The 18,468-nt window shown below is 35.7% G+C and overlaps 1 protein-coding gene across 1 annotated transcript in view; it reads left to right on the plus strand.

The window, feature by feature from the left end:
- The window catches only part of LOC140154381 (uncharacterized), a 171,013-nt gene that overhangs the window by 115,059 nt on the left and 37,486 nt on the right, over nucleotides 1–18,468 (plus strand). Inside the window, exons 113-127 of the mRNA XM_072176948.1 lie at nucleotides 2,823–2,963; nucleotides 3,341–3,478; nucleotides 3,709–3,834; nucleotides 4,423–4,536; nucleotides 5,135–5,266; nucleotides 5,711–5,851; nucleotides 6,258–6,500; nucleotides 7,923–8,146; nucleotides 8,802–8,966; nucleotides 10,081–10,263; nucleotides 11,545–11,662; nucleotides 12,194–12,494; nucleotides 13,269–13,431; nucleotides 14,072–14,260; nucleotides 14,615–14,813. Coding sequence (XP_072033049.1) covers nucleotides 2,823–2,963; nucleotides 3,341–3,478; nucleotides 3,709–3,834; nucleotides 4,423–4,536; nucleotides 5,135–5,266; nucleotides 5,711–5,851; nucleotides 6,258–6,500; nucleotides 7,923–8,146; nucleotides 8,802–8,966; nucleotides 10,081–10,263; nucleotides 11,545–11,662; nucleotides 12,194–12,494; nucleotides 13,269–13,431; nucleotides 14,072–14,260; nucleotides 14,615–14,813 — 2,577 coding nt within the window. The remainder of the gene's footprint in view (nucleotides 1–2,822; nucleotides 2,964–3,340; nucleotides 3,479–3,708; nucleotides 3,835–4,422; nucleotides 4,537–5,134; nucleotides 5,267–5,710; nucleotides 5,852–6,257; nucleotides 6,501–7,922; nucleotides 8,147–8,801; nucleotides 8,967–10,080; nucleotides 10,264–11,544; nucleotides 11,663–12,193; nucleotides 12,495–13,268; nucleotides 13,432–14,071; nucleotides 14,261–14,614; nucleotides 14,814–18,468) is intronic.

The raw sequence follows: 18,468 nt of genomic DNA on the forward strand, positions 1-18,468 counted from the left end.
CTCGTAAACTGAATCAAGAGATAGTAGTGATTCTCTTTTCTTATAGTGCATACCGTGCCATGAACTCAAGCATGTCCGCATTCAGTCTCGCTCCTAAAGTAAGACTAATCATGAAATTTAAATATATTGTATGGACTTTGTATTTAGGATGCGTCGGTAAACCAACGAAACACCATCATGACCATACGCAAATGAATGCATCCCATCGATAAACCATTGCTATAAAGTCTGATCATAGTCAATTGCTTTTATTCTAAGAATACGGTGGTATATCGTGGATTCATGGCGTTATGTTTTACAAATCGACACAATATTTTCACAACAATATGGATTACCGATATGATCATTTCAGAAATTCAACTTATTTAGCTTAATATTGTCAATTTAAAAAAATATATCATGATTAATTTGACACTTGTCAATAAACAAAACCATACGAAAACCAGTAGTCTCCGATAGCTCAATTGGTTAGCGTGCTGTTCATCTCCTGTAGACAGCGCGGGTTCGACTCCATCCAATTTTTTTTATTGTTATAATTATTTCGTGACAATTTTCTTTCAAATTACTTTGCAGACGAACAAACTCCTTTTTTCAAATAACATGCAAAATGTCACTATTATGCGCATTTATTGTGGCTTTTTAGTATTATATACTGCGTTTGTTGTGTTATAAAGGTAATGTTGTATCATGAAGATCATTCACCTTTTGTTGTAACTTATCTCTAAATCATGAACTATCATATTTACTAGTACGGTATTCATCCTTAAAATCGGCATGACCTAATATGCTGAATCCATGAATCACGGATACCAAAAATAATGTATATGCTTTAACCTGCTAATTTGCATCAAACAAAATGACCACCAAAATCATTAGAGTTTTACATACTAATTTAATGATTTTGGTGGTTATTTTGTTTTTTATGCAAATTAGAAGGTCAAAACATTACTATTATTTATGGTATCCATGGTTGTTGGATTCAGCATACTCAAATTGACTTTAAAAAAATAGATACCGTTTTTAACTTTAAAAATGCACCTAACACTTCTATTTCGCAGCAGGAAGTCGACTAGAGTAATAGGATATAAAGGTGAATAGTCAATGATGTTTGCTATCTTCTGAAGATGAAATTCTGATTTAGGAATTATGTGTAATATTATAATAATTACTCTTTTTATGTGTTATGTTATTTTTCAAACGTAAGTTTCTTTGAAAGCGCTTTAATAGATTTCAGTCATAAAACGTAATTTAAGCCCACTCCTGCCAACTATAATTATATTTACACGATATACTCGTTGTACATACCTCATACTTTTTTGATGCAAACGATGAAAATTGTTAAAGTTTGTTATTTTGTCTAAAAATTTACTTTTTTTTATTTAAGTATTAATTTTTTTCCAAAGTCACTCTTTTAAAAGACTTCAATCAATTCCTGTCAACAAATACCATGTATTTCTGGCGACTAAATCACTACTCTTTCAAAATAAAACGTCATTTTAAGCAAAATACGTAGTTCGCATAGGCTAATAATGTACAGCACGCACTGTAAAATACATGATATTGCGTATAATAAGCGACCGTATCGTTATATCACGTGAGGAAAATCCAATAGTTTTTATATAAGTGTGAAGATAAATAGTTTCTCCATTTTCATGTAAAATTTGATGAAAATCCAAGCTATGGTTGAGGAGATATGGGCCAAAACACACATTTTAAAATTGGATTTTTTTTATTTTATAGACAATGCTGGCCATAAGTGTTGGGACGGTTTGATAGGGTAATGTAAATAAACCCCCACTCCCCCGATCAATGTTGAATCCTACTTTTTTGGTCACATCGCTACTAGTGGCACCCAACATTGATTGGTGGGGAAGGGGAGGGTTGGGGTGTTAGGAAAGGGTTTAGGCTTGTCACCAAAGAAACCTCCACTTTATCACGTTAACAATAACGGAAATAAGGCAATAATATAGTGTACGTTTTCCATAAGTGTCCCAACACATTTTGGCCATGGTTGTAGTTGCTAAGTGTTTGTCATATTAATCTGAATGCTGTTATGGAGAAAGCAGCTCCTTGTTATCCAGTGGGGGGGGGGGGTCTCAAGACTTATGGGTGCACATTGGTAAATAGTCTCCATTGACTTTCTGGACAAACATCATTTTCTTAACTTCAGAGCAACTCAGCTCTTCAAAACTTACACTTTCTGCAAGTTGAATGTCAGATAATGACATCCAGTGCAGAGAAATCTTACAGAGCCCAGTGACTTTGGCAGAAAATTGCCGAATACATTGTAGATCACCCTATAGCCCATACAGCTTACGCCAGCTCACAAATAGCTTGGTGTTTCTGAAGTGTAACACATTTTGAAAGCTTAGCCAAATCTTCATAAAAAGTTGGATCCTGCTCATTTTTCATGGACAATCTATTATCCAGGGCTAAATGAGGAATAAATATGAATCAGGGCCTAATTGTTTGTTTTTAAGCCTTTCCTAATGTATCACATTAAGTTACATGGCACCTTTTCTTGTTTGAAACACTGTGATATTTTCCTACAAGGGTATAGGAGATTCCTATTTACAGGTTTTCACTCTTATTATTACTATTATATGTTGCTCTTGCAAACTGATAATGATTTGATGATGTTGAGATGATGATGATAAACTTGTTTTGTAAAATGGACGTGGAAAAGTCACATCTTCAGTAGGGAAAATGATTCAAAGATGTTAAGACTGCTGGGATTTGCAGCTGAGACATAAAGAATTTGCAAGCAACACAAAAACATCTTTAACAAAATAACTTGACCTCGTTTTAATGATTTCTTAAAGGTGTGTATTGCCGAGGTGGTCGTATAGCAGGTCCATGCAATGCTGGTTACTTATGTTACAGTAACTCGGACACGCCGACACCTGGAGACTTGGATCCTATCATAGGAGAACTATGCCCATTTGGCTACTACTGCTTGGAAGGTAATGTATTACTTATTCTTGCACTCTATTTCAACATATTTGAAACATGAAATTAACATGAGGCCGGTCTTGCTTATGTAATTATCTGTCAAAGTAGAATGCTTCATGAAGCATCCATTTATACTCACTTCATATTATATTAAATCTTGATTATATATACAAAATCCTTTTCTTTTCTTTTTTTTCTTTTTTTTTTTGGCTCAGCTAATATCAAGGTGTTGTCAACCATTAAATTTTCAGGATAGGAAAAATAATATTGCATTAGGTGGAAAAGCATAATAGATCCTCCCACAACTGATGAAAATGAAGGGGCAACTTTCTTGCACACAGACCCATGTCAATAATTGTAACTTTTATTTGAATTTGAATGTTATTAGGTGCTGTTAACAGGTCAAGATGTCCTATTGGTCAAGTGATTGCTAAAGAAGGGGCTAAGAGTGAGTTAGATTGTGAGCAGTGTCCAGCTGGCTACATATGTACAGAGGACAACATTCTACCAGTACCATGTACACCAGGTAGGGCTTTCATTATTCATCGAGTATGGTATATTACTAAAACATCAAAATGACTTGCATATTTATTAACCATTTACCTTTATGGCAGAGACTATAGACAAAGACAAGAAGTGCATGTACCTAAATTAGCCCCAAGTAAATATTATGCTATCATTTGAAAATCTAGAAAAAATTGCGGGATGTACATATTTAAGTACTTGAATAACACATCTTTGTTTGCACAATTCTAGGTTACTACTGTGAGTTCAATGCTGATCCTAAGCCATGTCCCAACACAACCTACTCATTTGAATTAGGAGCTACTAGTTTCAGTACATGTGAACCATGCCCTGCTGGATACTGGTGTTACATGCCTGGTAAGTCATGGGAATGGCAACATTAAATGATTCTTTTAAAAACTTAAAAACACAAGTAAATTTCACTATGTAAGTATGGAAAAATCATATATGACATAAGCAAGGGAGTTGTGTCTCAAAATCCATTATCTTAATCTCACACACGGGGGTGTAGATTTCAAATGGAGTTGCCCATTCAGGTAACCCCATTTGAAATTCATACCTCTGTGTGGAAGTTTGAGATCATGTCTTCTGTATGGAGTGTATGGTTTGCAGCTGGAATATGTTGAAACTGAAATTTAACTTTGGTTCTTGGTATAAGAACAGTTTCATTAAATAAAATCTAGAAAAAATATGTTTGAAATTGAAATATGTTAAACTTTTGATGGTGTCTTAAAAACTTATCACTGGGCTCTAGCAAAGAGCATAAGCAATTCTGAGATGTTCCTCCATCTTTATTTAGAAATCATTTGCAAGTATACTGAGTTGCTCAAAGAAGCATCTCATTAACTACACACTTGAAATCTTTAAAACTGATTCCAAAATTTAAAAAAAAAGAAGCAGCTATTGGAGAAACAATTTGTAACTAATTTGTATACTTTATTACAGCAATGACTAATTATACCATCAGTCCATGTCCATTGGGTTACTACTGTCCAGAGGCAACACCAGAACCAATTTCTTGTCCACCAGGGACCTACAGGGACACTGAAGGAGCACCTTGTAAGTAATTCTCGTCAACTATGGGCTGAGGTGTACATAGCAATGTTTGATTTTATGTTATTGTTCGTTCTTCTCATTCCGTATTGTATTCAGAATTTTCAGTCAATAAAAGTTTGCGAAGCTTCCAGGTAGCCACCTTCTCAGGGTGTATATAGTACATCAATGGGAGGAACACAAGGAGCACTAGGCCTTGTAAAATCGGCAAAATCACATTATTTTGAGATTTTGACAGGCTTTAGCCCTACTTAAATGTAATTGTTTCAAATTTGGACATCTCAACGGCACAAGATATTTAATGCTCAGAAGGAGACCATTTAGTTTAGGTTTGAAAAGTGCAAATAAAGCCATACTGTCCAAGAACGTAATTTCCAACTTAATTCATCAATGAAACGTTGGATGGATAGTAGCAGTTGGTGGCAGCACAGACAGACTCTACTGTCTATGGTGGTAGGGAGGTGTTTTCAGAATGGAGTTAATATTCTTAGATTGATACAAAATGATTTGAATTATGACAATGTAGTTGCGTTTTTTAGTAATAACCACTGTGTTTATTCGTTGTTGCCATTTACATGCATTCTTTTGTCATTATTTTTTCCAGCTCAAGCAGACTGCACCCTATGTCCAGCTGGCTACTTCTGTCCTAATGACACAGCCAATCAATATGAAATAATATGTGATGATGGACAGTTCTGTCCTGAAGGATCATGGGATCAGAGAGAGTGTCAACCTGGTATGATATTTAACCTTGGATAACTAATTTTGACTGTGGTTTAAAATATTGATTTAAAAACTTCTGAAACCCCAACTTAAATTGAACAGATTAAAGACAACTTTAACAAAAATTGAAACTTGATTCTTGAATGTGTTATGCTAATTTCTATTCTTCATCTAAATGTTCAAGCAAACAGGAGAGAAATTTATGCATTGATGAAACAGAATACTCAGTATTGCTCTATAGAATATTGGTATTTTTTGCTTAAACATTGCCCAATTGTGCAAAGATGTATAATTTTAATCAAGAATGTCAATTCTCTTAAGTATCAATTCTCTTGATATGCAACCTGAGAGTGAAAGTTGACACTAAGTGTAACAAACAATGTTCACATTCCCATGCTGAATTCATGGAAACAAGTTATAGGTATATAATCATGAACATTTGTATTTCTTTTACTAGGCTATTACTGTAACCGGTCAATGACCCAGGAGCCATGTCCTGATGCTTTCTACTGCCCAGTCAACTCCAGCTATCCAACGCCATGTCCACCCGGTCACTATTGCAGTGGTGCTGAGTGTAATATGACATCAAATTGCCCAGGTAGGTTTTGTTTGTCTTCCTGGCTGTCCATTTGTGTTCTGTCTGCCTGTCTCCCTTATCTTATGTATTGTTATCTCTCTTGTTTCATCTATCTCTGTGTGCCTCTGAGTCTGTATATATCATTCTTTCTGTCTGTCTATATATATGACTGTCTGTCTGTCTGTCTGTCTCCCTCTGTCTTTATCCATTTTTTCTCTCTCTCTCTCGCTTTTCCCTTTCAATATGGGCTTATTCAATTAACCTGTGTATCTGTGTTTTTTATTTGTGACTTGTGTGTATGTGTATTCAAACAATCTTATTCAATAATTCTCTGTACTGAGTGTATTATGTCTTTCACACAGTAAATTCTAAGTATGTTTTAACCATTAACTAAATCATAGAATCTTATATTGATTTTTGTCAACAGGAGCTATAACCCCTTCCAAGTGTCCTCTTGGTTATCGACAGAAAGATGCTGCTAAAAATGTCACATTTGACAACACCTGTGAGATATGTCCATCAGGTTCCTACGGCAACCATGAAGAGCGGGCCTACTGTGAAATATGTCAAGCAGGTGTGGTTTGTTTGGAAGGAGCCACCACTGATACTCCAGATGGTAACTCTACATTCCATGGTGTTAATTTTACCAACTCATATCCATGTCCAATAGGTAAGTCATTTTGCTTTGTAAAATTAATGTGCAACTTTGATTTGATCGAAGTGGCATTTTTGATTACCATGTCAAGATTTTGCTATTACCACCATTAATGTTTGGTAATGTCGTTTTAACAGATGAATTGATAATTAGTAAGTTTTTGGCATGTTTGCTCTCGGACAAGTTTAGAACTGTCAAGCTTTCGTCTGGAGTAGCTCTGACTTCTTCAGGACAAAGTATGTAAAAATGAGACATGTAGGCTGCCCCTTGCCTACTGGTGGCTTTGAAAACAGCTGTTCACTGAAGACTGCCCCTTGTCAACAGTGAGCAAGCAGACTTCGCCAATCTGCCAATGAAAAAGGTTCGGTGGCTCTGAAAAGGGCCGTCCACTGAAGACTGCCTCTTGTCAACAGTGAACAAGCAGACCTTGCCTATCTGCTGATGCAACTTCAGAAAGTTTGCAACAAAAGAGGTTGCCCCGTACCACTTTGTGCGATTATTAAATAAAATAGGCTGCCTCTTGCTTATGAGGTCGGTGATCATCGACTGACATCAGATGATCATTTGATGAATTTATGTTATACAGTGGGCTATTTCATTTGAAATCCATACACGCCCTATGGATGACATGACCTTAATCTCCCACACAGGGGGCATAGATTTTAAATGGAATCACCCATTCAGGTAACCCTATTTGAAATTCACACTCCCTATGCGGGAGATTAAGATGTCTTCAATATGGGGTGTATGGATTCAACTGAAATAGCCTAATGTTATTGAAATGTATGTTGAGGGCAAAACTCTTTTGCCACTTGACCATTTGAAGGGGAAATTTGGTTGACCAGGCCAAAGACTGAGCCAAGACTATGGCAAGTTGTAACATTATATGTGACATGATCAAGGGAAATGAGACGGATGTCGCTAATATTGATTTTGAGATAATGGCAAAGAAAGTGTTAAAATCCTGTTGTTTTATATTGTTTTCAGCAATTGATAAATTGATGCAACTTTGCAAAGAAAAGACATATCTACATGGGGTTTTCAATTTCTGAAAGCTCTAAATGTCCTCTTTAGAAACATATGTAAAACTTATTTTCGACCAGGGTTGACATGTGACTCATTCCCCTTGATCATGTCACATATATGCAGAGATATCAATCTCAGATGATATCCCATCATTCAGTAGGACTTTACACAGATGTAAACACCAATTGTACCTAAAGGTCACCTGAATTAATTTGCATTGTGGGATATGCTACGGTAAAATCCTGTCTAGCTGGTGAATGCTACCAATCTGTCCTGCTGGAGTAAACGGATTTAAACATGTTACATTTCCAGATGTGTTGGTTTCTCTTTAACTTTGTGACATGTTTGTAGATTTTGTACTGCTATTGATAGTAATAAGTGATTTGGTATACTTTTATATTCTTGTTATAGGCTACTACTGTCCAATGAACTCCTCTGCACCATCATTGTGTCCAATCGGTACATATTACCCAACTGAGTATGGAGAGGCTGTGGAAGACTGTCTGGTTTGTCCAGTAGATCATTTCAATCATCTTGAAGGTCAAGGCGCTTGCTTCCATTGTGGTGCTGAAGCTTACCAGCCAGACACTGGACAATCTATATGTATCTGTAATGGCGCTGGCAAGCAGTTCCAGGTACGTTGTCATTGTTTATCCTGGGTAAAATTCAGTTGTGGAAAAATTGGGCTTCCTGTCTGCTTTGTTATTGAAAGTTTCATTAAGATTGCTATAAAATTGGCACAATTTTAAAGTTATAAATCAGGTTCAAGTAAAGTTTAACCCCCTGAGCAGTACCTGCCAATCTAACATTGCCTCTGATTGGTCAATTACATGATATCTTCACTGTAATCAGAATCAGAATGGAGATTTGCAAATAATTCACCCCAATTTTTGTTTAAATCATTCTAACAATGTTGTTGATTGGTCCAATTGATATTGAAAACTTCTTTTTGACCAATAGGCAGGTAGTTCTCATAGGGTTAATAAACAAGGCTGAACATTTTATAGGTCTGTGGCCATATCCACAAAACTGAAGTTGGAACCTGATGCTTTTGGGAAAGCTTGGGCATCTGCAGGGAAATCTGATATATAGGGGTGGATTTGGTTTATATTTTTCCAGGCCAGGTAGCATTATTGGAATTCTTCTAATTTGATCTAAGACACAACAAAATTAGACTTGTCTTCTTTTATCAATCTACTTCTGGAAGAATAAAGTTAATGAAAAATAGAATTTTGAATCCAATCCAATTAATTGATTATGAAGTAAATCTTTGCCATATTTATTTACCAGCCAAGTGACAGGAAGTGTTTGTGTAAACAAGGCTACGAAACACGAGTGGGTCGAGAACAAGATTGCGTCCAACATGTGTATGAGATATGTTCAGAAGGCAGCTCACGAACTCAAGAGGGAGGTTGTTGGGGTGAATTAGAATGGGAAGACTACTGCAGAAACCAGGTAACATCTCGGGTGAAATGATTAGATTGATGCATCAGTTTTCATTGTAAATAAGTAATCATGAAAAGAAAATAGCAATTGAATACCTGATTGGAAGAAGGGCCCAACTCCATTAAAACTGTTTTTGAGATATTAAGAAAACACTTAATATTTGGAAAAGTTTTATAGACAGATTGTCAAAATTTCAAATGTAATGATGACCTTCTATGTTTGCCTTCAAATAAACCGATTAGGAAAATTTACCAAAAAGGAAAAAAGGAGGCTTTTAGGAGACAAAAAACACTGTTGTACAGTCAAGAAGAGTCTGTTGGTCAGGGTATTTTTTTGAAACTGGAAGAGGCTAAATGGCCCTAAAATTACTGAAACTTGAAAAAAATTGAAAAATAATTCCAACAACTTTTTGCAAATATGTTTGGAAAATTTCTGATTTTTTTTTCACAAAAAATGTCAGTCAAAATTAGACCATTTCAGCCAAAAGCTACAAATTTGATCAAGTGACATGATGTCAAAATCCACTTGTACTATGCCAATGGAAAAGACCATTATAATTTCTTGGCTCTTGGAAACTTGCATGTTGTGGTGAGTGGCATCAAAGCTATTTGTTTATAAAAGTAATTCTGTGTGCCAATTTGTTATTCTGTTTGAGAATATTAATCAATTTTGTCTTTGAAGAAATGGAAAGATTAAAGACACATGTACAAATTGTTTTGATTGGGTAATAGTTAAAAGACATCTCGTGATCCACAGCATCATCCCCTACTTTTTTCAAAAAAAGTTGAGATTTTCATACCACTGGAAACCTCTGGCTACATAATGCTTATGTACAAAAGATTTCTTGCAGATTAATTCATTTAGCAAAAATATTGTGAAATTTGAATTTCGTACTGGTATACCAGAACGAAATTACAACTCATTGTCTATGGAGTAGTGAAATACACCATAATCATGCATAACTCACAAACGCAAAATGAGAATCAACTGAAATTTTGGGAATAAGCTTTTTTTGTGGATATCTACTCTAAAATGTCATAAAAAGAGGATGTCAGGATCACAAAATACTCCTTTAAGCATGTAATTTGAATTGATATTATACTTTGCTATTTCTTGTTAACAGGGTGGATGTGACTCACCGGATAACTACATCGGTTATGATATGACCCTTTCCCTGTGCGTATGCAAAGTAGATGATCTTCAGGAAGTGTGTGACTTGGAATGTCGACTTAACCAAAGAAATAGAATAGAAATGATTTGTGATGATCCACCTTATATGAGAGTTAACTATCCTAATGGTGATAAGGTTGGTTATTTCATGTAATGCTTTGGTGTATGTGAGAGTGTACATGTATACAGCAAACAAGGACACACACTTGAGAAATTTCTGTGTAACCCACAAAATTAGAGAAGGAGAACCGGGACTCCCTATACCGCCATACAATCACGCCATCAGCTATGGGGAGAAAATTGGGGGTATTCGGGTCCTTGCCGACGGTGCACGGAGACAAACGAAAACAATTCTGCGTCTCATCTGAAGCATCTTGATACTCGCGTGCAGGTCGCATCATCAAGTGCGTCTCTCAAAATGCGCCCATCATCCACGTCGCGCTTGCATAACAACGAATGCCTCGAGCGCATTCTGAGGGAAACCGAATACCCCCAATTTTTGCTCCATGCCTGTATCAAGATGGTGGCCGAGTCCTGGTTCTCTGGTTTTAATTCTCTGGTGTAACCACAGACATCCGTGGTTGCTGGATAGTGTAACAGCATAAAAATGAAATATAAATAATGAATGCAGTTGGTGATGTAGGATCAGTCCCAGTTGTAGTACCTACAAATTTCATTTGAGGACCTTGGTTGTCAAGTTGATGTACGTTTTAAGTTTGTATTAGTATATTTATGTAGTAAAATATTACATTATATTGACCCATCCATACATTCATGCATTGCTTAGTAATGTGTACATATCGTATTTTGTGGTGGAAAAATGACAACAAATATCTCATTTCCAATCATTTGTAGAGCTAAGATTTCTTGGTACTGTAGGCCGGCCCACTATGCAGTTATGCATACAGTTTATAATTGGAGTCACTTGCACTGTATGTATTGAAACCCCAGGACGTAGCTCTGGAGTTTCAATTACTGGAACTGGGTTAGTCCACACTTTGATAATGAAAACTTAAAGGGTCCATGGAAAAGTAAATCACACTGTAGGCAGTGATTATCAGGGGTGTGTGTATGTATTTAAATTGTAGAAGGGTATATTTTTATCAGTGATCTGAATATGAAAGCTAATTTATGCTCAAAACAATGTCATAATGATGTACCATTTCACAAAGTTTAAATTTGAGCAAAGATGATTTAGGAAGAACAGAGAATGAAAACACATAAGGATATGAAAATTGTGCCATTTTGCTTTGAAACCGTAATATTTATTCACAAATCTGACAATTAATCGCCACATATCTTGGACCTAACATTATAGTTACCTTGAATGAGGACTAATAATATTTATAGGTGAGCAAAAACCTATTTAATGATCTCATTTATTTAGCAAGTTATATTTTACTCTTTATTTTATTAGGTGGACATTCCTGTAAGTCAATTAACGAGAGTGATCAACTCCCAGAATACACTGACAGCAGACCAGTGTGATAATGCTGATAACTCTTCTAACACTTACCATGTGATGGAATGCAACTGTAAGTACTCCCCTATTGGAAAGACAGAAACCTAAAGCTCTATTCACCATTTGCACTGTCATCTTAAAACGAGTTTCTGTACGTAAAGTGCGTATTGTGTGTGTGTGCGCCTGTCAAACGCATGCTTTAATTAGCATGTATGCTTTGCAAAAGCCTTTTGGTGGGTTGCTAGAAAAAACGTGGGAAACAAAAATGCACTTTTTGAGCATGCATTTGCAGGGAGGACCTCGTTTTGGTAGCAAGATGGCGGATCTGTGTAAAGGTGAAAAGCAGTGTCTGTCTTAGCTACAAATGGGCACATTATTAGATTCAAATTGCATTTTCCAAATCAAATTTCACTTCTAAATATTTAACCAAAGTTATGCAGTCTGCTATGGAGTTCATTCATGTCTTAGATTGAGACTGTGTTTTTATCGTCTTCATTGATTACGTTTGAATTCAATGAACTTTCTAACATCTAGAAAAGCTTTATCCTGTTATTATATATCATCTCTTTGCAAGTTACCATAATTACTATGATTTTACTTACAGCAACTGGTATCACTGGTGTTTATGACCCTGATGGAGACACACTTGTTAGTCTCCTTGCTGAAAATGCCAAAGGTGAACTGAATATCAGCTCCTTGCTTACCAGCCCAACAACCACTAGTGCACCTGTCCGACGTCGTCTGCTATGGGAAAATGTCAATGAGACTAGTCGGGCTACAGGGCGTCGTCTGCTTACCACCGATACATCCAACTTGGGTGGTATAGTCAATCCATCTATCTGTCTGAAATATGGAGAGACCATCATGTTTAGGGTAGATAATGATAACTACCCTGTGTATTATAGGTAAGTTGATTTATGCCTTGTGTCCTGTGTAGACAATGTGAATATTGCACTTTTGAACAGTTTTTGATTTTGTTTTATTTGTGGTTTCAAAAAATTTTTAGGTCAAAAATATTTCTGTAGCTTTTAAATTTGCAGTTCTTAAATTAATGGTGAAAATAAAAGGATTAAGAAAATTTCCTGTTATAAAGTATACAACATGATGTGTATTAAAAATTTGTATTTTCAAAATAGTTAGAAAGTTAAAAGTGGGTGCTTATTCAACTTGTGCACTTAAACTAGAGGGATATGCCTTTCTACATTGATGCTTGCATTGGCTATAAAGAATATGACAAAAAAAATAACAGAACGTTTTGGAAGTATTCAGCATTATACTTCTACCTCCTATTCATTTCTAAAAGAATTTTTTGATTTCCAGCCCTCACATATATTAATTGTGTCTCACGTTGTCATAGGGTGAAGCATATGTGACACGATCAAGGGAAATGAGTCGGATGTCGCTAATATTGATTTTGAGATATTGGCAAAGAAAGTGATAAAATTATTTTGTTTTATATTGTTTTCAGTTATTGATAAATTGATGTAACTTTGCAAAGAAAAGTCCTATCAACATGGGGTTTTCAGTTTCTGAAAGCTCTAATTGTCCTCTTTAGAAACATAGGTAAACCTCATTTTTGACCAGGGTCGACATGTGACTCATTCCCCTTGATCATGTCACATATTAATTTGTTCATTATATTTATATAACTATTGACATATTCACTTGTATATTTGCAGAGAGAACTTGTACAATACCAATGAGCAATTTGACTATGGTGGATTCCGTGAGTTAGAGGAGTTACAATCACAAGTGGGAACCGAGACAACGCTTTTCACCTATAGGTTTACTGAACCTGGTGTCTATGTCTTTTCACTCAGCAGTGATCGAGAAAAGAAAATGGTATGTTATTGCCAGTTTTGTCACTCCCTGAAATACTTTTCACCTGAATTGAAACATAGAGCATACTTAATGCCACTGTGCATGCCTCAATACATAGGTCATATGACAAGTGTACTAACTCAGGAATTAAAACTTTTTTAACTTGGAACATGCTATTTTCCCAAAAGCACCATGATTTATATTGTGCTACACACAGGCATAAACTTCACAAGCCTCAGCACACTTTGCAGGAATTTGCTGACCACTGTGGCTCAAGACACACCATATAAACCATTTAGCAACAATCAGGGACTTGCAGCTAAGAAGCACACACCCTATACATACCACAATAAACCATCACAGCCAGGATCAGCTTGCCAAGTTCTTGTATGCATAACCTAGACAAACTTGCCCAGGGAAATTTCAAGTTAGCTCAATTCTTCATGAGAACAAACAGAGACTGCGCCGGGCCTGGAACTTGCATCATCAAACACCAGTCTAACGCCTTCTAAATTGAGCTATCTTGACTGCTTGACTGCTATTTTAACAGACATGGTTTAAAAATAATCAAGTTTCAGATACACTACCATTAATTCTTTTAAACGGTAACCAGCAGAAGAATAATACTAAAAATGTCATCTCAAATGTGTTTATTTTCCAGTATATCCGTGTAATGGCTCAGAATGCACAGTGTTCTGAGGATGGTCCATTCTTCCCCTCAACACCAAGATATATTGTACAGAATGGTATTGCAGTGGAACAGTCCATTTTATTGGCTCCTGATTGGCTGACTATTAGCTTGGTGCTTGCCTGCGTTCTCATCTTGACCATCTTATTGATTGTTGTATTGGTAAGTTATTAGCAAGACTGCTGAAACTACAATTTGGTAGCCCAATAAGACTCAAACTAGTGATCTGCAACTCAAAATTAATGCTGCAGTTTCACAGTTTCTGAAACACTATGGAGCCAGAGCAGAAAAACATTAATTTCAACCTTTTGTTTTGTGACTTTAGCTACAGATTAAATAACAACAAATCAAGTTTTTGAAAAATATTTTACAATTTTAGTATAAATTGGGCTCAATATGCCCTATTTTTATCTGACAAGTTAAATAGTTTATGGGCAGACATTTTACACCGAGAGGAGTCAACATGCCTAACAAGCATGGATAAGGATACTCATTCTTGATCCTTTTTTGGTACAGATTCTGTTCCGCAAATATGGCTGGGATAAAGACATGTTCAACCGACCCAAGTACAGATCTGATACTAAGGCTTATGACTTTGATGACTATGCATCTAAAGGTTCAGCCGTTCATCACACCAAGAAATACAACCGCAATTTGGAAGGCCGTGAAGCTGAACCTATTGTGACTGGTCCACAGCCAGGATTGATTGTAGAAAGTAAGTTGCAACTATCAATAGTACTAGTTTAAATGCTGCAGAAAATCATGGAAGACCAATTGTAACACATACTAAAACAGGTGGATAAAAACACAGACAAATCTGTTGCAACTACTCAACTGATGGATTGATCAATTACAGCTAACAGCAACCATTACACCTATTAGTTTAACAAGGTAGCATGTCAATAAACTAAAAATTTCATAAAAACGAAAATTTGAATTGTAAGCAGACTATTTCCAGAAAAAAGGCGTTTTTTCTTTCAGTAATTGCAAGGTTTACCATGTAAGAAATATTGCTTCATGATTGTACTTTCCCTCAATTCAGTCAAAGAAGAGAAGACTGATTTGAACCTGGGACCCTCGAGTATCTAGTTTTAACCTGGGACCCTTGAGTATCTAGCTTGCATGCTAACCAACTGAGCTTAACAATGAAGCTAGTGGCATCAAAGCTTTAATTGAGTACTAGCTTTAATCTAGGCCTAAGTATTAAGTGTCACCCCACCTAATTAACATACATAGATGGCCAAGGTCAAAATTTTTTTATCATGTTGGTCGAAAGGGCTTTGGGTGTAGATTGTAAAAATCCACTTTGGTCGCTCATATGTTACCCGTTGCCATGGTAACGACCCGGAATGTATTTTAGGCGATTTTAGCTCATTTCAGGCTGAAAATGCTGAAATTTGCCTAATAAAGAACGGAACATAGCTCCAATATTCGAGAAGATAGAAGAAATTTGATTATATCCTTACAATGGACCATCTTTCTACTTTTCAATAAAAAAATAAAATTATTCATGAGGTGCTCGTTTGTATCTTTTTTTGACCTGGCAACACTTATAGTTTTGCCATTTTGAAAAAGTGGCAATTTTGACCTATTTTTGAGGTGCAAAAACACTATTGGCCATGACTCCCAGAATATTGTAATTGTGGTTGTAAAGAAAGCAGACCATGCCCCATTCAAAATTGATATAAATGGCTTGGGGGATTATATCAATAAAGCAGAGTGTTGCCAGAAAATAACACATGAGCTCAATTTGACTTGGAGTGTTTTTCCCCTGTATTTAGGTATTACTTTACATATTTTTTATGTTTGTGCATCATGTTATCTCACAATTGAATGTTTTTGATCTAGATATTAAATATTAAACGAATTCAATTTCTATTTTGATATTTAAAGTGTTGCCATTATACAAAAAACGGCATTTTAAGGTATTTTAGTCAAATGACTAGAAATTGGCACATATTTAAAAGTCTAAAAACAAATGATAAATGTATAATCACTTGAACTATACTTCTGAATATTGATGTAGCAGGCCTTACATCATTCAGCAATAAGCTAGGGATTGCAACTGCAGTGTTGCCATAAAGTAAGCAAATGTAGTACTTTCTTTCTACAGACTACATTGTTATGTACTGATTTTGGGGAATTTGAGAATTCAATTCTAAACAAAGTGTATTATGTTATGATGTACTATATACACCTGTGTTAACAGAAACAAGACACAATTCTGTATTGCAAACATTACAAACTGACGATAACATGAATTTTTCTGCCTTATTTCTCCTAACAAGAGTTATTTAAGGGGGTATTACACCCCTGCCCAATTTTGCGCCTATTTGTGACTTTTTCTCAAAAATTAGTGCGCATTGGTGACAAGTAAGGCATGTATATTATAGGGACAATGACTACAACTACTGCACTGGAAATTTTATTTCAGCACACAAACTAGTTGTGGAGTTACAGTCAAAAATGAGGGAAAACCAATATTTGATCACTAAATCAATTAACTACGTGCCTTGAGTTGCTGAATTTTCAGTGCAGTAGTTATAGTCCTTGCCCCTATAATATATACATATCTTACTTGTCCCCAATGCGCTATCATTTTTGAGAAAAATGCAAATGTAGGCACAAAATTGGCCAGGGTGTAGTACCCCCTTAACATGCTCATGATCAGGGTGAATTTTGGTGGAAAACCGTGTCTTTTCTTTTCTTTTCTTTTCTTTTCTTTTCTTTTCTTTTCTTTTTCTCTTTCATTTTTGTCGGGGGGGGGGGGCACTCTTCTTCCTGTCCCCACCCCTAGCTACGCTACTGCAAACAGAACAAAATGTTGACCCTGTGTTTCAGTCGGTGCATAACCACATAGTTTTATTTTTGATGCCACTATTGAACAAAGATTTGTCCAAAGGAAAGGAAAGCATCAAAAGTTGCCCAAGCGTGGATTTGATAACACTGCCGACTGTAAAATGAGTTTTGCATCATTCGGCTTAATATGCTGTATTTTATTGGCTCTCTATATATTTATGTTTATTATTATAATGTGAGTATATTTGGTTGAAACACAGCACACAGTGTCATCGCCCGATATCTTCATGGCATAAGCGGGACATGTTCAGAGGGGGGGGGCATATTTGGGGAGGTGCAAACTTGTCCAAAATTGGGGAAGCCCCCCGGCACACACACACCTTGCCCTCTGAGCTATGCCACTGAGCAGATATCATTGATAATTTGAAGCTTGTAAAATAACTCTTGTTATGAGAAATAAGGCAGAAATCATTTTGACATTTTGTGATAAAAAAACATATTATTTGTAATGTTTGCAATGCAGAAGTTTGCCTTTTTCTTTTAACACTGGTGTATATAGTACATTATAACACAAAACACTTTGTTTAGAATTGATCCAAATTTATAAGGATATCAAGCAACAATTTTGTGAAATACCATAATAGATGTGAAGACAAATCAGTGCCTGACAATGTAGTCTGTAGAAAGAAAGTGGTCATATTGTTTAAGTTGGTACCCAGAAAAGGCGGATTTGTCACATTTTCGGTGACTTGTGTTGAATGTTCCCCTCATAAAAGATGTTATCAGCATAGCAGGGATGTACACTTGGGCTTAAATGAGAGCCTATTTGTCCAATTAATTGCAGCAGCTAATTAGTCAGGGTGGATGTGGCGGATGTGAAGGTTAATGATGTGCAGGCATGTACATTTCCTATGTACATGTACATTTCCTATGGGTGACTGTGTGTGTTTCAAGTTTTTTTTCTTTTCTTTGCAAAATATGTTTTAAGGCATAACAGGAATTTAAAAAAAAACTTAAATGAAAAAATATTAATTTCTTCGAAAGAATCACAACCATTTCAATTAATCAGGGACGTTAATTAATTATAGCAGTCACTGAATACTCCTAATTAGTCGAAGAATGGAAGGAGCTATGCGGTTAATGCATTTCTTCTATGTAGCGTATGTTTGACATTTTTAAGAAATCCAATAGGCCTACTTGCACCAGGACTAGCTACAATGTATTAAAGAAAAGTTGTATCTTAAAAGTTTTATTGCAAAATCATTTATTTAAAGTAATTTCTAGCTTCCTGTTAATTCCTAATTCTGTATTAATTAATATAATAATGAGGAAGACAAGTTGCCAATTGATTGTGTTGGCTTGAACATTGGACCATAAAAATGGAATAAAAATGGTGTAATTTTAAAATGAAAAAAAATTCTCTGCAATTCTTACAATTATCCTAGAATTTATAAAAGTGTACTTGAACATTGACATGCTTTGTACATGTCAGCCCTAACATGCATGCTATATTTAGTTAGTAAAATAATTTGGACACACCCTATAATGTTCTATTCATTTGTAATGCACAT

Source organism: Amphiura filiformis, chromosome 6 (assembly GCF_039555335.1).
Source record: "Amphiura filiformis chromosome 6, Afil_fr2py, whole genome shotgun sequence".
NCBI lineage: Eukaryota > Metazoa > Echinodermata > Ophiuroidea > Amphilepidida > Amphiuridae > Amphiura > Amphiura filiformis.